The sequence below is a fragment of the Phalacrocorax aristotelis genome, chromosome 18, assembly GCF_949628215.1.
Source record: "Phalacrocorax aristotelis chromosome 18, bGulAri2.1, whole genome shotgun sequence".
NCBI lineage: Eukaryota > Metazoa > Chordata > Aves > Suliformes > Phalacrocoracidae > Phalacrocorax > Phalacrocorax aristotelis.
The window spans coordinates 3,344,624-3,370,653 of NC_134293.1; the positions used below are offsets into that span (position 1 = coordinate 3,344,624).

Below are 26,030 nucleotides of genomic sequence, written 5' to 3' on the forward strand. Positions count from 1 at the left end.
CCATAAATAATAAATGTACTCCTAAAGAATGGCTAAATGGGTCTGTCATTCATAGGTGCAATAAGCGCCTGCTGTATTTGCTTCATGCTCAGAATTATAAATACAAAGAGACAATGTAAGGTTATTTCTGTAATAAAGTTACTTATTGATGTAGCAGTACAATAAGCTATTGCTCTCTTCCTTGTTTCTGAGACGACTTGCCTGGCCTTAGCTTTTTAAAAAGATCTTTTACCTGTCCGGTGGAATGATGAGGACGAGTATGCATTCCTGGGACTTGGTAATTCTTTCAGACGTGGAGTTTCCTGTTCCCATTTCTGATACTGGAAGAAGTTCTCAGTCCGATATCTGTTGAAAACACTAGGGAAAACTATTTCTATGTTGCCAAACATCCTGTGCCTTTTGAAGGAGGGAGAACCTCACCATACTGTCTCCTTTCCTGACCCTTTGTTCTGTGCGAACTTGAATTGCCTGTGCTGTTTATCTTAACTTCTTGTGCAATCTTTCCTCCAGTTTCTTCTGTGAAAATACCCAAGTTAAAGACAATGGTTGAAACCGACACAAACACCACGCTAGAAAAGCCCTCTTGATCAGAGCAGTTCCCCGGCTCTGAGCTGCCGCGATGTGATTTGCGGGGGGAGGGATTAAATACAACAAACAATATTTTATAACAAAATTATATGTAGTTTTGAACTTCCAAACAACTCAAATTTTCCTGAGGGGCATAGTGCTTTTAGTACGGCTGGATAGTTGAACTATGATTATTTTGTCTTCCCCTTTTGAGAGGGAGTTCCTAAAACAGGAATTAGAGCAGCTGAGTGAAAACAGCAAACCAGACTGAGCTGTTGGTTTACATACTGTGGTCTGCAAGAAGAATATTGTCAAAATGTTTTGTCATAAATGCCAAGTATCTTTTTATATGAAAAGTTATTTGATATATTTACCCTACCTGCTTTGTCCTCTTTGCCTTCTCTTTTGTGTTCTCCCCACCTGCCCCATGACTGACTCGCATTCCCCTGTATATTTAACGATATAGCTATTGAATTGAAGCGCCCATATAGCTCGTAATTCACACAGGTTATTTTTCCTGCATGAACTAGGACTGGACTCAACTCTAACGGTGCTGGCAGTTGCCCTACCACTAATGGGCAGTTGAAACTTTGCTTGTCCATAAGCTACTGTGAAATTTATCAGAATCCATTGTGGCTTGTGTCAACACAGCCACGCCAGTGCTCAGCTATTGCTGTGGCCGTGCTTGAGCAATTGTGAACTTAGCCCCAGTGCTTACTTTATTTTCTTCAGGTTCGATCATATGGTTGCTTGAGCCTTGTCAAGAAGTCAGTTTGCTGTTCCAGGTGTCGTGTGCCAGGGCTGGTTTGAGAACAGGTGCTCCGCGGAGGTGGGTGTTTAGTGCTTCTGTACCTGGCCTGAACAAAAGTGAAGAGGTAAATGAAACCAGGAAAGGAAATAAAGGTACGAGTAATGCAGAGTGTCTGCTGTGCTCTAACTGAGGCCTAGCAGGATTACAAGGTCGCTTCTGCAACTTCCACCATGTTAATTCATTAAAGATTTTAAAACTAAATGAGAAGCACTAAACAGGCAACGATTTCTATGTGGGCATCATTAGCCACGTTGCAAGTGTCTTAAACATATTTAGCATCATACTATGTGCATGCTCATCTTTTAGTTAAAAGCCCAGAGGCCTGGCATGAAACAGCACTAAAACCTAGAGGCCAACTATGCGATTTTTCCACTTGTCAAGGGAAAAGTCCTTGAGACCAATTTTTAAATTTTTATTCTTGGCATACGTCTTTTAACTATTTGCATGGGAGAAGAGTGTGACGTGGGGGAGGAATGGCAAGAATTCCAAAAGCTCTCCCTACTGCTAAGCGACAAGCTAACAGAGGCAGAAGAAAGCTCGGTGTTAACACACAAACTTTAAGCCTCCTGTACGCCTGTACGAGCACCCAGCCTGTGCCCCCCCCAAGCCATTGCCATCTCTTCCCCCCGCCCAGCCGCTGCAGCGCGGCGTTTGCAGGCTGCAGCTTCACGGGGGCACCACCTTGTGGTCGTGGTAAAATCTGTGCAAAAAGGAGCCCATTTCTTAACCCGACTTTTGAAATGACACAATCTATTGTATTATATTACAGGCTCTTACATCTGAAATCTACCAGCAATTCTCCTCCCAGATTTTTTTTAAATAAATAAAAAAGTTAATTTGAGAAACCCCTAACTGCTCCTAACTTGAAGAAGAGCAAGAGGTCTAGTTTTGCTTAAACCTGTGGCTCACCTATAACAAATAGCCAAGCCTTCTGATGTGCTATCGGGATTTTTTTTGCTTCAGTTGGTAGGTGACACTACTTGAAAACAGGGCACAGGGAAATGGCCAGAAAAGCATATAATTCATTATCATCTCTAATATAACTTGAGAATGACAGGAAAATGAAGAATCCTTCACACCTTTTGTAAAAGGTGGCTCAGAATGCCTGCTCTTTTGTCCAGGTTAAGGTCCTTAAAATAGAATTTAGGTCTTCCTTTGCACTGAAGTAATACCTGCAGACTGTTGTCTCTTGAATGATACCTACATGGAGTTTGGATTAATAATTCTGATACTGTGCCTTTTATCAGTATTGAAACATTCCAGGGTAAAATGTTATCATGAAAAATTGAAATCAGAGGATCAGGACTGCCTTACTACCGTAGTCAAGCACACATTTAATTTTTGTCACACATTGGCTCATGATAGTTTAGATGCTGAAAGTTTAGCTGGGAGAAACATCCTTCTGTGTAGACATGCTTTATGAAAAATATCCAAGTGCCAAAAATGATGTTCAAACACTTAGCTAGAGTGTAGAGCAAATGTGTTGAAAACCAGCTATTTATTAGATATATTACATATGAATAATACCTGCCCTTATGAATATATTTAGTTCTGAGTCAGTTCTTACTCTTCTAACACACACACACATGCTGCTTACAAGACTGAAAAAGAGCTACAGTCCAGTAATTTATGTACTTCAGGAAGATGATGGAAGGTTTTCCAGTGCTGGGTTTTTTCAGGAAAGCTCTATTTCAGTCCATTTCAAAAAAAATCAAAGGATGCTGTAACTGGAGATAACTTGTTCCAGAGCTGTGAAGCTGTCCAGGAAATCTTCCTCTTCAATCCCAAATTTGGTGTACTGGTGAATATAGGCTCTGTGTGTTGGAGTCACAGAAGGAAAGCAGTTAAGGCGCTAGAAATCCAACACGTGAAATCGCATTGTAGAATTACTGCAACAACTTCAAATGAAGATTGGTTTCCACCCAGTAACCATGCTGGTTAGTTTCTCCTGTGCTCTCTTGAACTCATTTTGAAATTCATACTTATTGGTAAGTCATGACTTGTTTCTAATAGCTTTTATAACTTTGTGTATTGCTTAAGGAAACAAAATTGCAGCTAACAAAACTGAGCTAATTGGGAAATGGACGGAGAAGTGATTATTAAACGAGAAAAGTAATTTATAGCTTTGAGATGCAAAGCCTGACCCCATGTGTGCAGGATAGCTTGCTTCTCATCGCTGCTGGTGTTCTAACAGGTGGTAAAACTAGGAGCTAAGCTACTGAAAGCAGTTTTCCTCCTTTGGATTTTAACTGCAGAATTCCTCTGCTAGAAACTCATGTTTAATGGACATCTGCCGTGACACGCAGTAACCTTGGCTTCATGATGATCAAAGTAAAGAGGCAAGTATTTTCTGGATTTCTTGGTTCCAGTGAAAAATCAAACTAATTGTATGGGAGCCTTAGTAAGCACACAAATCCCCCAGATGCTTCTTTCCCGGGCCGTGCAGCATGTCTTTACCCACTTTAGAAACCATACGTTCAATAAAAGAGTTTCTATGTGTTATTTTTAGAATGGTCACACTGGCATGCACTACATTTGGGGAGGTTGAGTACTGAGAAAATAGTCAAATTGACAGCACTAGAATATGTGGTCTCACTTACCCACAGAACACAAGCACTGTTCTGTGTTCCGCACCCTGCCATCATGCTTCAAGCATAAAAATGTTTCCACTGAAGTGTGGGAACAATCTTCATGCTTATTCACCATTACTTTACTTTGCCAGAAGAGCAAGCTGTACTGACAATGGCTTTGCTAATGCTGAAGATATTGGCAGTTATAAATGAAGAATCAGCATAATTATTTTCACTTACTTGGAAGCAAACATATTCCAAGCTTTTCCTACAATGTTGTCAAGAGGTTTCAGCAGGAATTGGCTATTGCTGACCAAAGAAGCAGACTTTTCATACTTGTTAAATGCTCTCGGTGTTTTCCATGCATTAAAAGCATCCTGAGGGTTTAGCCACGATGTATATAATGAGGGATCTCGGAAACTTCCTGTGGCAGAAATGAGACAGTGCTTTTGTCAAATGTAAAGCTACAAGCTCCTACATCGTGATCTCAGTCGATCATAATTACTAATCAGCGCTCAGCAGATCAATTCAAGCCTTGAAAAAACTGCAGAGCAGTCTGCCTGTTGAAAATATAGCAGATTCATCAGATTATCTAGAAGCATACTCTTGTATTGGTACTTCATCTGCAAGCTGTGCTCATCAATCCAGAGGGGCTAAACATACTTTCAGACAATATAGCCAAGAATCCTATTGTATATGTGGACTTCAGTCTTTTCCTGAGTGCTTAGGAAACACAGAAGTCTCAGCTGTAAACACAACAGCCCTAAGCAGTTAGGCAACGTGGCCTTGGACATTAAAATGTTTCTAGAGGGAATATCGACCTTAGTCGAATATGTGGCCTCGGGGTTTTTTTTTTTTCGCTTTCATCAGGTATGGCTGCAAAGAAAACAGTGAGGTGTGAATCAAGAATCACTGAGGTGCCATGCTTTTCCTTCTTACCCAAGTCTACGCCGTGCGTATCTTTTCCTCGCAGGATAACCAGGTTGGCAACGGAATTATTGAAATGCAGCGGCTTATTTGTGGACTGACTGGAGGGGATGGAGGAGCCTAGACGCGGTGGTCGTACTTGCCAATCAATACCTATGAGATTTTTGGCAAAAAAAGATATAAAAGGAAGTTAATGTTTCACAAAATATGGACTCAGACTAGCTGAAGAGTCAGATGGTAACTACCACTGTGCCCCAAGCTGAGATCACGTTAGAGTTTGTAGCTTCTGCACGTTAGTTAAGCGGTAGTTACACAATTCTTGGAGAAAAACAGTGCTAATCTAGCAGTATTTGCCTGGTAGTCACTAGTCGTACCAGAGGAAATGGATACTTGTTTCTATACTTAGCAATCTGCCAGCCCATTCTTTGCATAACTGGAAGCTATACTGAATTCCCCTTGTAAATGATACGGAAGAGCTAAGCATGATTTTTATTAGTAGAAGGTGTAGAAAGAAAAAGCATAGCAGAACTAACTATCCAAAAAATGTTCCAAATTAATCATGTAAATTAAGTGCACGGCAAAAAACTTTGTTTTGCATATTTTCAATAGTTATAATTAACTGAGATGTCTGGGAGCAAAACCAGGAGCAAACCAGGAGCTGCTGTGGCAGCTGAGTGAATAGTTAGAGGAGCAGCTGGCTATGTAGAGGCAAATTCCTGCTGTCTGAGGGCAGCAGCTCGTTTCTCAACTGACTAAAGCTAGTCAGTGAGCTCCATGAAACAATAAGTTTTATTTCCTCTGTAAAAATAAATGCTTAAAGAGTGACAGATACGGAAGATGAGTGAATGCTTGTTACCTTCCTCCATTTTAGCATTAGCAATGAGCATCTGCCTTAAATGTTTGATGAGCCCAGGCCAACTGAATGTGCTATAAGCGAGGGAGTTTTCAGGCATCTGAGGTATGTTACGAAGACCCAACATCTTGAATTCGGGATGTGGAACTAATGTCTCCATTAAGTCTCCTGAAAGAAGAAATTAACAGCTGCTCATGTTTGATAAAAATACTGCATAGGCTAGCTAAAACAGGAGCAGTGAGGAACTTTACAAAGATCTAGCAATTTAAGGTAAGAAACAAAGCAGGCTATATAAAGTTTTAATTTGGCAAGTATATGGACGCACATCGGACGAAGTACTGCACACTTGCTATGTACTACTGAGTTCTATCAAGCGTGTCAGTACCTCTTATTTTACCACTTACACTTGTCTTGCTTTGTAGTCTGACTCAAGATCTGAGAGTTTAATTTTACAAGCAAGTTTAATTTTACAAGCAAAACTCGTGGCAACATGGGTAATTTTCTCTAATCCCTTAAAGATACAAATGTCAGCCTGTTGCTTGTTGCTACCAGGTTGCGTGCCAGCTGTCTCCTGCCTGAGCAAAACACAAAACTTTCATTTCGTTTCAGTTTATACAAACTTCTAACCGAATGTGAAATGTAAACCTCAGTCCAAAATTACTGTCCTGCACAAATTTCCTCTGAAATGTCAATAGATACAAGGGTGTCTGTAATCACTTGAAAAAGGAGAAACGGGGTTCTTTCGGGAAAGAATGAAACCTGAAGCTGGGTGTTCTGTTTTTGACTCTGCTACAGAATTGGGATTGAACTTCTAAATTAGTCTCTTGCTGCACTTTTCCTATCTTAAAACTTGGGATGTATCTAAATACTTGAGTAAGGAGGGTGAAGAACTTAAATTAACAACATGAAATGATTACACAAGGATGTGTAAGAATGCATTAGGCAGCTCTGTTATGGTTAGGTACCTAATGGGTTTCTGCTATAGTGTAAGCCACCTTCTGCTGTGTAAGTGGGCTGGAAAACACTCCCCAGCTGGTGTGCGATGACTTGATTTACATCCCTGAAGGAGATCTGTTTAATATTCATGAGCTGAGCACAGATCTTATGGATGACATCATTTTCATGAACAAGAAGGGCATCTGAAGACTGGTACAGATGTGACAGAGTCAAAACAGAGTTGTAGTTTTGAACAATGACCTGAGAGCGAACAAACAAAAAATACACACAAATAAGAGTCAAACAACTTAATCTCTTTCTAGTTTGTAATCCTCTGGCTACTGTCATTTCCTCAGTTATGATTCATTTTCTTTGCCAAAGTGCAGAATGAGGTCAGGAGCTAGCAGGGCTTTTTCATGGAAAAAATCACGTTTATCCTTCTTAGTTCATACAAATAAAACATTAAAATAGACTAAAATCCATCTAGGAACTGATTCTAATGCTGAGATACTATCATAACAGGAGGTTTCTAGTTAGCTAGTAGAGCTTCTCATGAAACTGTATTATACTTCAGCACTTATCAAGATTATTTTTTTGTGAAACGACATGCACCAAATACTAGGCAAACAATTCATTAGCTGTGTTACTTTCTGACATGTTGAACTTTTTAAAACTAAAATGTATCTCTCTCCTAGTTTATTTCCCTGCAGGTATTTTATGTTTAAAGGTCAACAGCGATGATGAACTTGTAGAATATCTCTGGGAAGCAGGACACTCACCTCACCAGTGCCGTAGGGCCAGATAACATGGTTTAGTATAAATGAGGTTGGAAAAGCATCTCTTAAACACTGGGTTACAAACGCTCCCAAGCCGGATCCTGTACCACCAGCCATGCTCATTATGGTGAAAAATCCACTGAGTCGATCACATTTCTCTGCTTCTTTTTGCACCAGATCCATTATTACTTCTTTGTGTCTAGGCCCGTGGACAGAGTAACTGTTGAATAAAAGACGAAACAGCGAGACATGGCAGGTTATATCAAAATAAAAGCAGTAAGGTGAAGCTATTCATGAAGGATACTCTTTTCACTATTTATATAACCCGACATTATGTCACCCATTCTATCTCCAGTAAACAACCCTCAGCTGTGACATTTTGCAAAACAGCTGTTTATAGTGTGCTTGTTTCTTATTCTTAAATAAAATATATTCACTCTACTCTAAAATGTTATTTTTTCACTGTAAATACCAATTTCACCTTGCAAACAGCAATTTAGAAATTCTACTGCTCCATATATTGCTGTTCTAACTTAAAAATAAATCAAGTTAATGTTACATACTTAGTACCTCGCTCAGCTCCAATAGTACCACTCGTAGAGAGTCTAGACAGCTCATTAGCTTCTACAGTTCCCTCAGCGAAGCTTGGAACAATTGTTCATACCCGTTTGCCCAGTTGTTCCCAGACCCTTGCTTCTGACAGAAGTGCGACCGATCATCGTATTTCCAGTAGCCAGACCTGGCGGCTATTGATAAGGTTTGGCTGATTACTTTCGGTTCCATGTCAACAAGCACAGCCCGGGCAACAGGAGCTGGGTAGGAAGAAAAACAAAACTAAGAATAACGTGCCAATATTAGAACTCATTTATGTAAGACTTGCACCACGACCTCCCACACACATAAGCCGAACTATTGATGGGACAGTACAGGCAGATACTGAAAGGAGGACTTGGCAACGCCCTGGACTTCTGGAGAATGATCTGCTGTTCCAAAGACAAAATATGGAGACCACAGATCTTTCAGGAAAGAAACCACTTAATGTGTTTGATAACACCAAATTCAGATACTCTGGGCCCTGCTCCATGGTATAACCGATCTACAGTAGAAAATGCAGATGTTTGGAAGGAAAGATTATGCCTATATGCGCTTTCCAGCTGTGTTTCTGGCAGACTTGCTCTGTGGTCTCAGACTTGTTACGGCACTGATTTTGCTTCCGCGGTTGTTCACAATGTTGTGAAGGCAGAGGGTTGTGACAATTCTCCAAGACTGAAGGTGAAAAACTTTATTTCTATACTCTTATCTGTATTAGGCTGGAAACTAGACCCTCTGTGGGAAGCAAACACTGAAATGCTGTACCTTCAGATTCCTCCTCACTGAAAAAACGTTCTTTGCAAGCATCATGGTAGGATCCATTCTCCTTCTTGGAACACAACCCATGTGTGCCATGGACATCTCCGCAGATAACGTTAAACACTTCACGACCAATCTGATTACCACACTGACCAAGCTGGACTGTGACTATTGACATTCTTATTTACTTTGTATTTAAGCCTAAAAGAGAAAAGTATGCCTTTAGTAACTGTGGAAAAGAGAGAGAAAAAAAAGTTCTGACAAGCAGATTTCTGATCAGTTTTGCAATTTTTTGAGAACCACTATTGAGAAGGAGGCAGCTACGCTACAACCACTGGCTATTTTGGGGGAAAAGCAGACTGTCAGCACTTTCTCCTGAATGTCAGAAGATTGCAGATAGCAGTTTATAGGAAACCAGTCTGTTTACTGTTGCTATAGGTCTGAACAGGCTGAAGCCAACCATACAGCAGGCAGTCTTTGGTTTCTTACTTTTGCTTAGTAAGGCAGGATAGAAACAAATAATTATAACTCCAGCAAAGTTACAGGATAAGGCTGTAAAAGCATAATAGGCGTAATAAGAAAGGACGATATGCCTTTAGAAATGTGAAGCCTGTTCAGAAATCTAGCTGGTTTCCAGTCCTGTACAGCTGTGGGCCTGATGCCAAAATCTGCTGAGGTGACAAAAGGATTCCCCAGAGCATTCCCCTCGCTTTCACCATAGAGAGAAAAGTTTTTGATTCAGAACCAGCATGTTTTGACATTTTTCCCCCCACTCAGCATTTTGCAGTAGCTTTGGTTTCTCACTTTTCTATTCTCCTTTCACAGAAACAAGGTCATTTTTTTTTTTTTATTTAAAACTTGCTTCATTATTCCGGGCTGCTATTTTTCGTTATCATCCCAGCTGTGCCAGAGCACTTCAGCAACAGCATTCTTTGGACAACTGCCAGCGCCTGTAACTCGATCCTGCTGCATTTTGCAGGCAGGTATGTGCTATTTTTGATTCCTGTGCTTGATTTCAGCACTGCTGCCAGCCAGCACCTCACAGCCTAAGGCCAGGGCTACAGCAAGGCCGAGTTATTCCTCACAGCAGACAAGAAATAAATCCGTAAATGATTTTAAGAAAAGGCTCCCGTCCAACCCACGCGTGTGGTGCCGACCCCCGCCCCCGCGTCCGCTGTCGGTGTGACCCGGAGCAGGCAGCTGTCGCTCGGGCCCTGCCCTGCAGCCACCCGGGCCGCCCTTTCGGGCCTTTTCGGGCCGCCAGTCCTCCGGGGCCACCACGTTCCCGGGGCCGCCTGCCCCTCACGTCGCTCGGCCACCTCGCCCCCCTCCAGAGCCTCTCCTGTCCGCCGGCCCACCCCCGCCGGGCCTCCCCGCTGGTACCGCCGCCCCCCCGGGGTGCTCGCCCCGGCCCAGGCAGCGCCGGCCGCCCTCGGCCCCGCTCGCCGCCGGCCCCTCCTCAGGGCTGACCTCGACGCCCCTCGCTGAGGTGCTCGGGGGCCGAGGGCGCATGCGCGATCTCCCAGCCCCTTCCCCGCCGGCTCGGACCCAGACGCGCCTTCGAACAACCCGCTTCGCGCATGCTCAGAAGGGACGCCGGGCAGATCGGGTACAAGGGTCGGCCCTCTGGGCTTCACAAAACATTATGCGCATGCTCCTTCTGGCAGCTTCGCTGCGCCTTTTGCGCACGCTCTGTGCCAGGAGAAAGGAAGACGGGCGCGCACTGCGCATGCTCATCCCCACCACCGCGCCCCTCCGTCCGGCGGCATCCCCGCTGCGCATGCTCAGTGCGCCCCTGACCAATGCCGGGAGGGATTGTGCGCCTGCGCGGCGCCCGGAGTCGGGGCGGGGGCGCAGGCGCGCTGCGGGCGGGCAGCCGGTGATGGCGTCGGTGGCGGAGTTGGGGGGTGCGGGCCCATGAGGCGGCCCAGGCCCCGCGCACCCAGCACCGGCGGGAAGGGGCGGCGGCGCCGCGGCGGTTCACACCCGCGCCATGGCGGGCGTCTTCGACATCGACCTGGACCAGCCCGAGGACGCGGGTTCGGACGAGGAGCTGGAGGAGGGGGTGAGAGGGGGGAGCCCGAACCGGCGCGGGGAGGGAGGGAGCGGGAGGCCGCTGCGGGGAGCGGCGGCAGGGGCCGGCCTGGGGGGAGGGAGCGGGAGGCGGCCCACGGGCCGGGCCCGGCGCGGGGAGCGGGGGGATCCCGGTGGTGGGGCCGCCGCGGAGGCGGGCAGGGACCGCGCTGTGGTTGCAGCGGGGCGGGAACCGGGGCGAGGCGGGACGCGGAGCCCGGCCGCCGCCCTGGGCCCGCGCAGGTGAGGCGGCCGCGCCCCGCCCGGGGAGCGCCGGCCCCGAGCGGCCCCGCGGCGGCGGGCTCCGCGCCCGGCCCGGCCCCGCAGCGCCCGGGAGGGGGCTGCCGGCAGCGCGGGGGGAGCGGCGTCGTTGCCCGCAGCCGGGAGCGGGCTTTGGGCGGCCGGGTAGCGGGGCTGCCCCGGGAGGGCGGTTGCGCCCGGCGGGGGCTGCGCCGAAGTTGCAGGAGCTTTTTTCCCTCCAAGTTTTGCGTTGGGTTCGGCAGCACCAGTGCCGCAGCGGGGCTTTGCTTTTTTTTTTTCTCCCCTCTCCCCCTCTTGTCACATGTTTTAACGTCAGTGCAGAAATGCTAATCTTTCTGGAACTGAATAAAGTCGTTGCTCTAGCGGCAAAATTAAAAGCAAAGCTTTAAAATGCTGCGTTAGACGTCCGTATGGTTCAACGTGCGTCTCCATCTCATGCTTTCGTAAACGGTTTGCTTTGTAATCTGTAGTTTGTCCTTTTGTAATGTTGCTACAGTTTCTGTTAAGGCTTTGGGGGAGTTTTATTGCAAGATCTCTGTTTATATTTTCCTAGTGCTACTGTTGCTTTTTTTATGTTGGTTTGTATATTAAACGTTTGCTGTTGCTTAAACTACTACTGCATTTATTTTTTGCTGTTTAAATACTAATGATAGTCTCGGAGTCTTTAGATAACTGGATACTCTGTATCCTGGTCGGAATATCCGTGCTGCATATAAACTGTAGAGACAGTGTTTTGACAGCTGAAGGCTTGAACGCTTCCCAGCCTGCAGGAAAAAGCACTGTCTGTCACCTCAATAATCAATAAAGTACTTGCCCTAAAAAAAAATGTCATTTGCATAACACTGTTAATGTTGCCAGGAACAGGTTCTAAAGAGGATGGCAAGAAAGTTGAATTTGTTTTTTCTCACATTCCAATAATTCAGGCTCAGGGAACAATTAAAAAACTCATTAATTACTGTGGATTTTTAAAAAATTTCTGTGACTAAAATTTTTATGGCACAACTGTGGATGTGAACACACATTGGCAGCCTGATTTGTTCCTCGGGTGCCTTTTGGCAAACAGGTAAAGGAAGATGAGAATGAACTTGAAATGAAAACAGAACTGAAAAGTGGGGAACATAAAGCAGCAGAGAAGAGGAAGCATCAGGAAAGCATAAGGGGAAAGATGTTTAACTGGAAGTTATCTCAAGGCGTGCACATCTTACAAGGATCAGAAAGACGTTGCAGCCAGAGCAGTCGAGATCAGTAAACTGGATGTGAGCAAGGTGTAAAGTCTGGACTATCTTGTTGAATCTCTGTGGTGCTGGTCCCTGGTACCTCCAGAGAGGTTTAACCTAGTAGTAGCAGGAACAGATCAGTTGTAGTTTTGAATATAGCCGTTCTATAAAATCTAAAGAGTTGTTTAAATGGAGAGTTTACTCATAGGCCGTAGGGTTGTTTGCATTAATTATTGTGGTGAAAAAACCAGCCTTAAGTTTTGTGTTTGCAGTAAATGGAACAGTAAGTGTAGACTGAAGGGCTGCGAGCCTTCCAGCCAGAATACCATTGCATATCTTGGTTCTGTGAAATGAGAAGAGATCCTGAGAATAGTGGAATGGTATCTAAAGGGGATTTTGTTCAAGTTGATGCTGCGAATGAAAACCATTGTTCACAGGGGCAAGATTAGCATGTGTAAACTTTGCCAGAACCATTGGGTAACTTGAGAAGCTGTTCTAGGACCATGATGGGTGTTTATTCTCTGTGTTTGTTGATATATTTTTTTTTAATTCATTTGTTGGCATGTAACGGTAGGGTCAAGGGCGCCTTTAGTGGGTGTTATTGTGAAACAGATGTCAGTAAGCTGAATTTCTCTAATAAAATGTTATCGAGAGGACGTGAGCTAGCAGCTCTCTGACCTGGAAACAAACTTGAACTTTTGGACTCCGTAATTGCTTGTAGTGCTAGTAGATGGAACCAGGAGGTAAATTCCCCTCTAGATCACCCACCAAAATAAACCAGCCTCTGTAAACTTTAGTGTTTAAATGGTTTGGAAGCGATTGTAAGTTTCTCGTTTTCTTTGGTGTTTTCACTTACATAATACTTAAAAATGCATAGGATCCTCAGTTTGATCTGCTTTTTGCAGATCTCAATGCGTTTTTTTCCTTCTGATTCTCTGAATTTCACACGTCTCTCAAAATATCGATAGTCTGTAGATTCCAGGTTGCTCCCAACTAACTCGCAGTTTTTATGTATGTATTTTTAAAAATCAGAATTTGAAGGTGTAGTGTAAAGCTTTTAAGAAGCTGGCCCGTTACATTCTATTTGCATTCATTCCAGCTGTCTGCTTGGTCTGCACTTCTTTTGCCATGTAGAGCCACAACTATAGGGAAGTATTATCTTGAAGGGATCAAGTTGAAAATTCTTTGAAGAAAAATTCTCTTCAGAATTTAATCCCATTCTTTAATGCTGGCTAGTTCTGATGTTGAAGTGCCTGAGCCTTCTTTAGTAACATTGCATGCATTAGTCTATCTGAACGATTATGGGTCAGAAAGGTATTTAACATCAGCATAAAGCTTGCTTCTTTCATTGCTATTTGGATTTGATTATCATCGATATAGAATAACAAAACCTCCTCAGTAGATCATTTGTTCCTAGTGTGCAGGAATCCCAGTCCGTGTATTCACATGATCTTTACTATTCTTCTAATTTGCGTAATACTGTCATAGGATTTTAAAACCCATATATAAGAGCAATCATAAAAATTGCAGTACCTTAACGTTGTTCAGAATCACTTGGGGGTGTGTGAAGTTGTTACCTCTAATATTTAGCTGATTGAGTAACAAAGCAGTTGGGTAAAACAGTGGTTCCATGTGTCACCGTTTGAGATACATGGAAGTATTGCACATCCTGCACAGAATTTTGTAGATTTCTTATTTTCTGCTGATAATTTATTATTCCTGACCCTTAGGCTTATTTAATTATATAATATAAATTACATCTATGTAATTTAAGGAGTTGTAAAACACATTAGCGTATTCACTTTTAACACCTCTTTTTTATTTTGTTATAATTAATCTTCCTTCTACCCCTCCCATCCCCAGGGTCAATTAAGTGAGAGCATGGACCATGGAGGAGTTGGCCAATATGACCTGTAAGTTGCTGCTAGAAAAATGTTCTGTACCATTCATGCCAACTACATATAACTTCTAATTTTGTTACACTGTTAAGTAGAAAATTTTGTCATTCTTGTTCAATTTTGAGTTGTTTCTAGTCGTTCCACTATTTCTTCACATTAAAATTTGTGAATTGTACCTTGAAATAAAATAACAATAATAAAAAAAATTCTGGCAAAACTTGCTGTTGTCTTCTAATCCTTGTTTCTCCTAACATTATCTATTGTACTAGAGCAACATTTGTAATATCAATGTAATGCACTGTCTGCAGGATGTTGTATGTTCTGTCCATTTTATAAAGGCTCCAGCTGCAGATTTGCATAGCAGTCTGAAGCAGATGAGAATTCAGAAGTTCTGGTTTGAAGTTCAGGAGACAGCTACCTTTAGCATCACTTCATTTACAGATTTCCAGACTGTTTCAGTGTACCATGTTGTTAGAAGAAAGCAGTGATAGTTAGAACAGTTTAGTTCCATTTACTTTAGCAGCAGCAATCTGTTAGTCTTTTGCAGAACTGTAGCGTAATTTAGAAGCATCCTTAAATTATGGTTCAGTCTTCTTTTGTGGCATGTTCAGAACCGTGAGACTCTCTGTTACAGCTTTTTCTGCAAGATATTTGCGCTACAGAAGTCTCACTGTGACTGTTGGGGCTGCTGAATGTGATCTGAAACTTAAACGCACCTCAGAGCCTTGCTTTTAGTGGAGGTCTTCTAGGAATATCTAAGTCAGTTTGAGGCTTTGCTCTTTTAAACTTAATTCTGGTGTAATACTGAGATTTATTATGCATAAAAGTGAAGGAATCTGAAGGAAATCTTGATACTCTAAGTCCCCAAAATTTGCAGGTGATCTTTCCTGTGCAAGTTGCAACTTGCTGCTTTGCACACACCTAAATAAAACTTCTGATGCTGAGAATCCTCAAATCTCAAAGCAGTCGCTCAGTTATGTCAGAGATACTGTATGCTTTTCAGAAAGTAATTTGCTTGCTTACTTTCACTTGATCGTTTTTGAGTATCAGGTAGTCTTATATTCTTGTTTCGGTTTTATCCAGTGGCATGGAACATTGTGAAAAATTTGAGATTTCAGAAACTAGTGTAAACAGAGGTCCAGAAAAGATCCGACCAGAGTGCTTTGAGTTACTGCGCGTACTTGGCAAAGGTGGCTATGGAAAGGTAAGGAACTCTTTTCTACAGAAGTAAATCCATTACGCTGAAGGCAGTTAAAGTGCTTGCTTGCTGCCTTTGGCAAGGTCTGATCTCCCCATCCTGTTTTCTGAAAAGTTCATTCAACCAGAAGGTAACCTCAGGGCTGCCGCGGTTGGTGTCGTGGGACCAAGGTCGTGGGCAGAGCCTCACCAGTTGGTGGCAGCAGAAAATGTCCCAAGCTGGTTCTGGTTCCAGTCACTAGCTCTTCAGGCAGGTTGCAGTTTGTAGGCGATCTCATCTCTCCTTCGCAAAACTTTGTTTTTAAGTTAAGACGTCTAATGCGGTCATAATATGTGGTTGCTTTTGTGTTGGTGTTGTGTAGGTATTTCAAGTGCGGAAAGTAACTGGAGCAAACACCGGGAAGATATTTGCCATGAAAGTTCTTAAAAAGGTAACCTGAATGTTCACATTTCACTACTGTCTGAGACTAAAAAATCCATCCCTCCCTCTGGCTGTTACAATTAGCTAATTATATAATATACCTAAAATGAAACTTTATCTTTGATATATACGGTTGTTATCCAGGTAGAGTTGGAATTATAATTAGTCTTTAACTAAATTGTTCTGTCTGTGTAGTTCTTAGCAGTTAATTTAAATAGCTCAGGAGGTTCCTTCCAACCTCAATGATTATATTATTCTATGAAATAAATAAACTTGCACAAGAAACCTGTCATGTATATATCATGATGAAATTTTCTTTTTTTCTATTACGTTGTTCAATCACATGTAGTGCTGTGATTTAGTAAACTCAGAAGGGAATTTAAATATAAACACCTGCCTTGTTTAGTATGTTCTTGTGCTCACATACCTCTGCTTCTTGCAGGCAATGATTGTAAGGAATGCAAAGGATACAGCTCATACAAAAGCAGAGCGGAATATACTGGAGGAAGTGAAACATCCCTTCATCGTAGACTTAATTTATGCCTTTCAGACTGGTGGAAAACTCTACCTCATCCTTGAGTATCTCAGTGGTCAGTATATGAAATTCTGGTACCCGCTTCTTGGCATCTTACATAACTGAGAATTTGGATTCCTTACGCTGCCTGTAAAAAGCCAGCAAAGTATTGGCATGCTGTCTTAAAAATGTAAAATAAATTAGCATAAAGAATACATAGAATAACGTATATAAACCTCTAATTTAATAAAGTAAAAATGAATGAAACATTAAATAGTTATTTTTCATGCCAGTATAGGAGAGGAAGATTTTTAATACTTTTTCTTCCATCAGGCTTGCAATTCCTGTATGTCACACTTAGATCCTATGCAGTCATGGAGGACCTGAGGTTTTAGTCCTCGCAGGTTCTTTGTGAAACAAAAAGTGTTATCTTTATTTCACAGATAGAAACAGACACAGATTAGAAGCAGTTGGCTCAAGTTACAGCGATAGGAAAAAACAAGGACAGAAACGCTGTTATTTTTTCAACACGCTGTTTTGACTTCTTTTGGCGTTTCTTTAGTTGCTGGAATTCAGAGAAAAGCAGAATAGTAAATTCTCATTTTTTGGTGAAACACCTTTCTGTGGAGCAGGACAGAATACCCGTTGCTTTTAGCGTTTTGGGTTTTTTTTAGAAAACAGACTTTTGACTGAGTAAAAATGATAGAATGCACTTTAATGGAGTATAATCTCATTTTTCTTATGACAGGAGGAGAACTATTTATGCAGTTAGAGAGAGAAGGGATATTTATGGAAGACACAGCTTGGTAAGTGAAACTATTTTGGTAAGTTAACATGTTTGGGTTTTTTTTTCCCCAAGTGCTTAAATGGTATATTCTGACTTGAAAGACTCTAACTATTCATTCATTTCTTAGTCTAGTGAAAAGAGCAGTTAACTGGGTTTGGGGAAGACGTATGCGCTCCATGCTTACCAGTTTGTGCCAGCCTTACTACAGTAGAGGGTCTGTTGCTGGTTGCTGGGTGAGGCTGTATTACATAGGGTAGTGGTAACAGAGGTGTTTGGGGTGTTGGAGAAAAGACTGTGAAAGACTTGCGGTAAATGCAAGGGGGGGTGGTGGTCTTGATCCACACACAATTTTACCAGCCAGTTACAGATTTTCCAAGTCGCTGTAATGGCTGTATTCTAAGGATCAGATCTGTGAAGTGATAAAAGTGATTACGCTCATGAAGGAGGAAAAGCCTCTTGAATAGTCGTATTGTACATACAAACCAAGCTGAAATTATCACTTACTGACAACTGAATACAGTTGTATCTTCCTACAGTGCGTGCCGATAACGCCTTAGAAAAGGGTTGATGTATGCACAGGGCTGTAACCCTGTTCCGCAGAGAGCACTCTGGTGCTGCTGGTTACTTTCTTGGCTTCATTTTTTTTTTTCTTCAACTTTGCCATCTAGATATGGTTATACAGATTGAAGAATATTTTAACGACTAACTGGTAAATTCAGATTCCTCCAAATATTTTCATAAGATAGCTACTGAACAGATAAACCTTAGGCTAATAGCATCACTTTGCAGTTCATCTTGCAGTCTGTATGCCTTTTGGCAAACCGACCTCAAAGTCACGATTGTTTCTCTCGTTTATTCTCCCAAGCACTTCTAATGATACTTTCAAGGAACCGTTGCTATGTACATAATAGTCGTAGTGCTTAAGATGCTTTGCATGATTGAATACGTCTAATTTTGTGGCATATGTTTCCTTTCAGCTTTTACTTGGCAGAAATCTCAATGGCACTGGGGCACTTGCATCAAAAAGGAATCATCTACCGTGATCTGAAGCCAGAAAATATCATGCTTAATCATCAAGGTAGAAATATAGTAATGGTTACGTTGCCGGTCATTTCACAACAGTTCTTCAAAGGTCACAACGCTTCAGTCGTACATGGATTTCCTTAGAACAGCGACATGTCCGTTGTCGCTCTTGGTATAACTGAAGAATTGCCAAAGCCAACTGCTTGCCCTTAATCACAGCTTCGTTGGCTTTAATAGGCCACAGCAAGCTCCACATCCCATGTGTACTGACACAAACATTTTTCGAATGGTTCATTTGCTGTTTCTGCAGCTCTGAAATTTTTCTTCTGCTGGGTCATTTTGAAGTACATAATGATTTGTGTCTTCAGTGTAGCATCAGTGACATTTTAGTAATGGGGATGACTAAAGATGTTGGGAAAGGCGATTTAGGTAGGATGTCAAATCATCTGTAGCCAAAATGCTTATCTGGCTGTTGACGCTTTACCTGACAGCAGTAGCAATTCCTGAACGCACTTGTTACATTGACTGTGTGACACTGATCAGTCTGGCAGTCTGGACCATCCAGTATTTTCATGTTATCTTAAACGGCTTTTTACTTAGTCTGAGTTTGTACTGAATTCTTCCAGGCACTTTACAATTTGTTGAAGGCTGTTCTCTGAACCTTGAAGCAAGCAGTAAGATTCAATAGCCTACTTTCTTATCCAAATTATGCTCTACAATCTTTTATGTTTAAATACATTTGTCTGTACTTGAACAAGTTTCGGTAGCTTGTCTTGTTTCTCATCACTGAGCAGCAGCTCTTTCTTAGGCAGGTATAATGCACAGGTTTTATCTGTAAGTGTGATTACCTCATTCTGTTTTATAGGTGTATCGCTTTGTCAGACCATTGAAGATATCTGGAAGTAGTTTAGAGTTATTACCTATGCATGTTAAAAATTCCTCTTTTTAAAATGTTACTTATAAGAATGTCAGAATTCTGGCAAGTCTTAAATTTTATATATTTAATTTCAGGTCATGTAAAATTGACTGACTTCGGATTATGTAAAGAATCTATTCACGATGGAACAGTCACACACACATTCTGTGGAACAATTGAATACATGTGAGCTGCATGATGGAATAGAAAAGTATTACTCTGGTCTGGGGGTAATAGCTACGTTTTGCCTTTTTTTAACTGATGGGTCATATGTTCAGTCACCTGTGGAGATTTTACTTGATAAATGTGGTTTTGTTTGAAAACTAGTAGTCAGAATTAGTATTAAGCCTGTTAAAATACTTCCATATTTTCAATTTTTCTGATTATAGGGCCCCTGAAATCCTGATGAGGAGTGGGCATAATCGTGCTGTGGACTGGTGGAGTTTGGGGGCATTAATGTATGACATGCTGACTGGAGCAGTAGGTGCACAGTTATAATTGCATGTATTTCTCTTTGTAGCTTTTGTAGTTACCTGATTTCTAATTCAGATGCATGTATAAATACATATACATTTGTATATATACAAACTGCAAGTAAGAAATATAACTAAAATAGGCTACTCTTACATCAACTAGTCATGAGCTGTTCTCATCCAAGCAGTTATTTGGAAGTCCCGTCTGCAGTAATTTTATCTGCTTTATAAATTACTGAAGTAAGTTCTGTGTACACAAATAAGAGACCTGAACAAGTCCTATTTTTCCTCCCATTACAATGGTGCTTTCTAGCCTCCTTTCACTGGGGAGAACAGAAAGAAAACAATTGACAAGATTCTCAAGTGTAAACTCAACTTGCCTCCCTACCTCACACAAGAAGCCAGAGATCTGCTTAAAAAGGTAGAATTTTAATGAACGTCAGTACTACGTGTGTATGTGGAACCCAGAAGTATAATGATACCGTTGTGGCTACGCAGTCCATGTTTATTTTACTGCGGATGTGTCAGTCTTGGTTTTGCGTGGTACAGAAAGTGTTCTTCCTTGGAAATACAATTGTTTTCTAACGAACGCAGATTTTCTGATCGTTCTGTATTCACAGTACTCATACAAATGATGATTCATGTCAGAACTAGTCTAGTCATAATGACATAACTAATTTTTCTTTTTTGGATGTTATTTCTCCTTAAGCTGCTAAAAAGAAATGCTGCCTCACGTCTAGGAGCTGGTCCTGGAGATGCTGGAGAAGTTCAGGTAACTTTTGCTTAACTCAAGAATTCTTAAATTACCTCACTGAAAATAAAATGGCTTTGAGAGTATGTCAGGGAGAGTGTGTGTCTGTGTTCGAGCATAATGAGGAAAAAGGCAGCCACACGTGATAACTGATCAAAATTTGAATGCTTTAAAGCTTGACGAAAGCAGCTGTCAACCCATTTGATAATTTAAGATTTGGAAAATAACTGATTCTTTAGCTCTGTCTTCCAGTAGATCTGTTCTACTAGTTCGCAATGCTAGTTGTACGGTCAGCTGTGTAAAAGCAACGATACTCTGGCAGCCTGACGAAAAACCTCCTAGCCCTTGCGTTCAGTGCAGCTCTTTCAAGGGAAAAGTGGTGTTAGTTTGCATTCAGTGTTGCATAGTTAAAAGTTAAGGCAGAGGACAAGGTCTTATTGCTTCCAGCTTGGCTTTTTTTTGTGGCGAGATCAACAACGTACTGGAGAGTCATTTCACAGTTCTGTTAATTTGTCATGAATACAGTGTTTTGATAATCTAACTTTTAAAGCTGAAAAACGTAGAGGTATTTTGCATGTCAACTCCCTCTTTCTAATACTTTCAAGGAAAACTTGATAGGGACATCGTTGTCTGACCTGGAGGTATGGTAGCCATTTTCAGCTCTTTCAGCTACTGTGATGCAGTGCTGCAGGATAAATTGCGCTAGATCCATAGGTGATTTTGGAAAGAAAGACACCACAGGGAGGGTCTGAAAAGAACATGCTTATTAATTCTTAGATTTCCATGATTTATGCCCAGAAGGTGGATTATGACTCTGTGCTATTGCTAACTCTTGTAGGCTCACCCGTTCTTCAGACACATTAACTGGGATGAGCTGTTGGCACGAAAGGTGGAACCTCCTTTTAAACCCTTATTGGTATGTACTCGGAATGCTGCGAGATGCTCCTTGTAATGCCTTTAGGAAAGGTCTTAATGTGGAACCTAAAACTTAGAAATGCTTACGTGTACAAACTGACTGCCGTTGATTTCTGGTACTTTAAAAAGTTAAATGCACCAACTTAGGTTACAGGTTCTCAGATTCACCTGTCAAATTAAGGACAGAAACAACCTGATGCAGATTATTTTTTTCCCCCGAGAACTGGTGCTATATCAACACTGAAGAAAAACTCTTAAGTCTCCACACAGTATGAAATACTGGCTGTCATGAGCATGCTGTTCGGTCTTATTACTCTGTAGTCATGGTACTTATCCATCACTGGAATAGGATCTTGCTTTTTTTTTCATGTGAGAAGGTGGCAAAAATCAGCTGAGAGCTAATATATCCTTCTCTTCAGTCTCCTGGAGGAGAAGGTTCTGATGCAGTTTAAATTCCTCCTGCTTCTGATCTGTAGGTTAAACAGACTTGCAAGTGCAGTTACCTCTGATTTTCTGCTTCTGAACATTATACAGTAAGTCAGCACGTAGTTGAAACTAAGATGATAAATAGTTGCTAAGCAGAAGGAAATGAAGTCACCTAATTAAGCATTTTATATGTTTGCTTATTAATATTTACAATACATCTTGTGCATTATAGGCAGTAATTAAAGTTCACCTCAAGCGAGGTGATGACTAAGCCTCTAATACCCTATCTTACATTTTCATGGTGTGGGGTTGGGGTGTCTGTCTTTTTTTCCCCTCTGGGCACAACTGGCTACAGCAGCAAGGGGTATTGTCACCCCGATAATTCCCCACTACCAAAAATCTCACTTCAGACTGACTTAGGCATCACTGATGTTGAGCATACTGCAGCATGGGGACTCCAGACTTTTTCCTCACCTTTTTGAATGAAATTCAGAATGACACACAACTGGCATTTCCAAATGAATTATCTGAAGATAGTTTGGGGTTTTTCTGTTATTAGCAAATTTTATGAAAAGTTACTTGTACAAACCAGGTGGCTTTTGAAAGTGTGCTTCCATGGTTGCACGAAGGCCTGCACAAATGAACGCGTGCTGCCGGTTACGTACACTTATGACCGAGAGGAGGGATCTTGGAATTATGTCGGTTGCTCTTTGACTGAATTAAATTATATTCTTCATAATCACTTACTCCAGAGTTGTCATTTGTCCCTCACAATATAAAGACTTCTGTATCTGCAAAAGTGGGATGGAATTATCTGGAGAGGCTTCCAAAAACTAATAGTTGCAGCTGTTCTATCCTAGTTGTGTCAAGGGCTAAACTTGCAAGAAACTGGCATTGTATTTCTAAAAGTTTTCGTTTGTAATTTGAGATTATTTTTTTTTAAAAGGCATCTTTTTAATTTGTGTTCATTTTTGATCCATCATTTTCGCCCCTCCCCCTTGCCTTTATTTCTCAGTGTCAGTGCCCATAGTGACCTCCCACTGGCAGCGACAGGATTCCGACACCACTCCAGGGTTTTACTACAGCAGAGCTCTGCCAAAAACCTATGGAATGAACTCCATCCAGAGGCTACACTGATCACCGCTAAGGCATTTGGTTGATATCTGTAATATAAACCCTTAATCATTTTGTTTTTGCAAAGCAATCTGAAGAGGATGTGAGCCAGTTTGATTCAAAGTTTACACGTCAGACACCTGTTGATAGCCCAGATGACTCTACTCTCAGTGAAAGTGCCAACCAGGTCTTTCTGGTAAGTGAGCCAGGGAGGAGCGTGTAACCGTGGAGGGGTATGTTGTTACCTGGAAACAGCAGGGCATTCCAGGTAAACTAGTTCTATTGAATCTTACACCCGATACTTGAAGCAAACGATCGTAATTTTAAACATGCATTGTGCAACAGGTTTGAAATGTTTAAGGGCTTTGAAAATGGTTTGATTATGTTTTCTTTTATGTAGATAAAACAGCCAACAAATGGTGCTTACTTTCTGAAATGTCAGCACTCTAATTCATAGTTGCATTATGAACCCTGGACATGTGATTGCTGTCATAGTTATGCAGAGAGAACAATGTCCATTCTATAGATCAAAATTAATCCAATTGAGCATGCCTGCAGGAATCTGTGATCTGAGTAGAAATCTCTGGGGTGTGCATGCACCCAGGTGAGGAACTCCCCAAAGTCCTGCTCTTTGCTTCGGGAAGTGAGTAGAAGTTCGTCTGTCTGCATTTACTCTCCTTTTTATAATCCTCATTTACTGTTTCATGCCAATCGTAACTGCACAAGTGATCATAAATGTACATCTTGCCTGTAAGTTACAGTGCGTTCATTCCTGTTTTGCAGGGTTTTACGTATGTGGCTCCATCTGTACTTGAAAGTGTAAAAGAGAAATTTTCTTTTGAACCAAAAATTCGATCACCTCGCAGATTCATAGGTAGCCCTAGGACACCAGTCAGGTACCTTTTTTTTTTTTTTTTTGTAATACACTTTTTGGCAAGCAGTTGAAATAAATTTGTACTAGAAATTAAAAAACGCAGCCTTCCTTCTCAGGAAGCCCATCGCTTCCATTAGAAGTGCAGCATCGATCCTGTTTTACAAACTACATTGTTAGAGACAAATCGGTGGTGTTTGGCAGCACAAGAAGTACTCATCTGCTTGCTATTCAATGCTGATACAGCCTCACAGCCTGGTGACTTTGGTACACCATTCCTCTAGAACGGTTTCAGAACATTCGCAGTACTTCTGTGCCACTAAAGACTCCCGTTAGTACAGAAAATTCCTCCTGCAATCACCTAGACACATACCCTCACTACTCATGGGAGAATTTTACCTCACAAAAGACCATGGTAGAAGCTAGACATGGAAACTTTCTCAAACTTCTGGAAGTGGAAGGAAGAATTGTAAATGCTTCTCGGTAGGCATTTGAGCTGAGCTTGTGCAGGGTAAAGGACGTACCTTGGTGCTGTGTCTTCATCTCTGATTTTTGTGTTTCTTGTTTTAAAGCCCTGTAAAGTTTTCCCCTGGGGAATTCTGGGGAAGAGGTGCTTCTGCCAGCGCATCAAATACTCAGACACCTGTGGAATATCCAATGGAGACAAGTGGAATAGAACAAATGGATGTGACAGTCTGTGGAGAGGCCTCAGCACCACTTCCAATCCGGCAACCAAACTCTGGGCCATATAAAAAACAAGCTTTTCCCATGATTTCCAAACGACCAGAGCACTTGCGCATGAATCTATGACAACACAATTTTTTTAAGCCTTTGAAGGTGGAAGAGAAAGAACGGACATAAGCCCCCTTGAAGTGGAAATACGAGGGCTTGTATGGTTTACTTTTAAAAAGTGACAGTATCAAAGAGTCAGTCATTGCACAGAGCGACTTGGAAAGCAAAGAAAAATGGATTTTTTTTCAGTCAATGGTGCATAAAAAACTTTAGAGAATGGTATTGCAGAACTCTAGGCACATCATCTATCTGATTTGCAGCGACATCTTCTCACCTTATCAAGGATTTTTCAGCTTGATAGCTTGAAACTGACAGTATTAAGGGTTAGGATGTTGCTTCAGAATCACTGGTCTAGTCATGAATGTGTCAAGGAGGGTTAGCCCTTTCACTAGGCAAAGTATGAAATGCCTGTACGCTTGCGTCTGAGGAATAATTAGCATGCAAGCTTGGTTAAGCTGTTTCCTACAATGGGGTGGAATCAAAGATGAAAGATAAAATTAATTGGTATTTCACATTCAAAACATAATGAGTTTTTTATATATATAAAAATATATATTTTTCAAATAGATTTTTTGATTCAGCTCATTATGGAAAGTATCCCAAAATTAAAAATGCAAAATAATTGGTTGCTGTGAAGAAAGTAAAGGCTCTAGTTCTGATTCTTCTCCTCATGAAACAACAAACCAATAAGTGAATCACTCAGTTACCAGCTTGGCAATGTGGGGTGGGAGAGAACTGTTTCACTTGCTTACCCAGCTGAAATACCTGTTCCTGCAAAGACAAATGGATCTAATCAAATGGCAATGCTGCTATGTTCTAGGCTTAACTGGAAGCCATGGGCTCACACACATGTCCTGCTTATTTCATCCTTGTCCTCAGCAGACATTTCACTGGGAAACATCACTTTTGTACACACTAGTCCTTAGACGGAAACAGCTGAACACGTTCAGATTCTTACCCATATAAAAGATCAGGAGAAAGTGCATCGGAGCACAAGGTCAGTAGAAACATTTAGGCAGTACCACAGGAAACATATAAAAATTCTACATTGTATAAGGAAATGAACCTTTTTGTAACCAGTGGGTAAGAATTTGAGGATTTTTTTTTTTTTAAATAAAATTTTACTTACGGGACTTCCCTGCCATTATACATTTCTAAATTTATCTATTTTTTTCTATGCTGGGGCAATAAATTTGCTGATTGTATGAAAAAAAGTGTTAAATGGCCTTTCAGTGAATGTCTTCCACAGTGGGTCAGAACTTCAGCAACTTAATCTAGGAAACATGTTCTAAGGACACTATGTTTTTGAAATTGTCACAATCTGTACAAATGACTTACAGGTACAAAGAATAAAATAAAGGTAACTTTACCTTACTTATACTTCCTGCCTTAAAGAAAGCATTTCCATGAACATAGCTGGTGAAAGGGTTAATATCTGCAGAGCTTTACACTAGTTAGAGTGTGTATGGTGTGTGCGTGCGTGTGTATATGATCATGCAACTGCATACAAGTCCTGTCACTTTTTGCCTGCCACACGTTGCATTATCTTTAGTCAAACTGTGCAAAGTCTACTTCTAGTGTTTCACAATAGT

At 41.6% G+C, this 26,030-nt stretch overlaps 2 protein-coding genes across 7 annotated transcripts; one reads left to right on the forward strand and one right to left on the reverse strand.

The window, feature by feature from the left end:
* Positions 1–1,296: 1,296 nt before the first annotated feature.
* TUBD1 (tubulin delta 1) lies at positions 1,297–10,380 on the reverse strand. Of its 6 annotated transcripts, XR_012663635.1 has the most exons (10): positions 10,261–10,380; positions 8,797–8,991; positions 8,105–8,252; positions 7,444–7,660; positions 6,694–6,925; positions 5,732–5,896; positions 4,888–5,028; positions 4,189–4,372; positions 3,014–3,192; positions 1,297–1,424 (listed from the first exon to the last, which is right to left on the reverse strand). XR_012663635.1 is itself a non-coding variant. In XM_075113384.1 (9 exons), the coding sequence occupies exons 2-9, from the start codon at positions 8,966–8,968 to the stop codon at positions 3,090–3,092; spliced, it is 1,332 nt and encodes a 443-aa protein (XP_074969485.1). In that variant the 5' UTR covers positions 8,969–8,991; positions 10,261–10,380; the 3' UTR covers positions 2,693–3,089. The 6 variants fall into 6 exon arrangements, 5 of the variants coding, with proteins under 5 accessions (XP_074969485.1, XP_074969483.1, XP_074969487.1 ...); XM_075113384.1 differs by lacking the exon at positions 1,297–1,424 and having other exon boundaries at positions 2,693–3,192; positions 6,724–6,925; XM_075113382.1 differs by lacking the exon at positions 1,297–1,424 and having other exon boundaries at positions 2,693–3,192.
* Positions 10,381–10,645: 265 nt separating this feature from the next.
* RPS6KB1 (ribosomal protein S6 kinase B1) lies at positions 10,646–25,816 on the forward strand. Its single transcript, XM_075113381.1, has 15 exons — positions 10,646–10,855; positions 14,205–14,254; positions 15,323–15,443; positions 15,799–15,867; positions 16,300–16,447; positions 17,120–17,177; positions 18,136–18,236; positions 19,193–19,283; positions 19,487–19,577; positions 19,884–19,991; positions 20,280–20,342; positions 21,160–21,237; positions 22,864–22,971; positions 23,559–23,671; positions 24,219–25,816. The coding sequence occupies exons 1-15, from the start codon at positions 10,784–10,786 to the stop codon at positions 24,454–24,456; spliced, it is 1,509 nt and encodes a 502-aa protein (XP_074969482.1). The 5' UTR covers positions 10,646–10,783; the 3' UTR covers positions 24,457–25,816.
* Positions 25,817–26,030: the final 214 nt, after the last annotated feature.

Coding starts and splice junctions, on each gene's coding strand:
- TUBD1 (XM_075113382.1), bottom strand. CDS start 8,968: ATGTCAATAGTCACAGTCCAGCTTGGTCAGTGTGGTAATCAGATTGGT. Junction 8,253..8,796: donor CAGTGAGGAGGAATCTGAAG/GTACAGCATTTC, acceptor CTTCCTACCCAG/CTCCTGTTGCCCGGGCTGTG. Junction 3,193..4,188: donor TGGAATATGTTTGCTTCCAA/GTAAGTGAAAAT, acceptor TCCAACACACAG/AGCCTATATTCACCAGTACA.
- RPS6KB1 (XM_075113381.1), top strand. CDS start 10,784: ATGGCGGGCGTCTTCGACATCGACCTGGACCAGCCCGAGGACGCGGGT. Junction 10,856..14,204: donor ACGAGGAGCTGGAGGAGGGG/GTGAGAGGGGGG, acceptor TCCCATCCCCAG/GGTCAATTAAGTGAGAGCAT. Junction 17,178..18,135: donor TTTATGGAAGACACAGCTTG/GTAAGTGAAACT, acceptor GTTTCCTTTCAG/CTTTTACTTGGCAGAAATCT.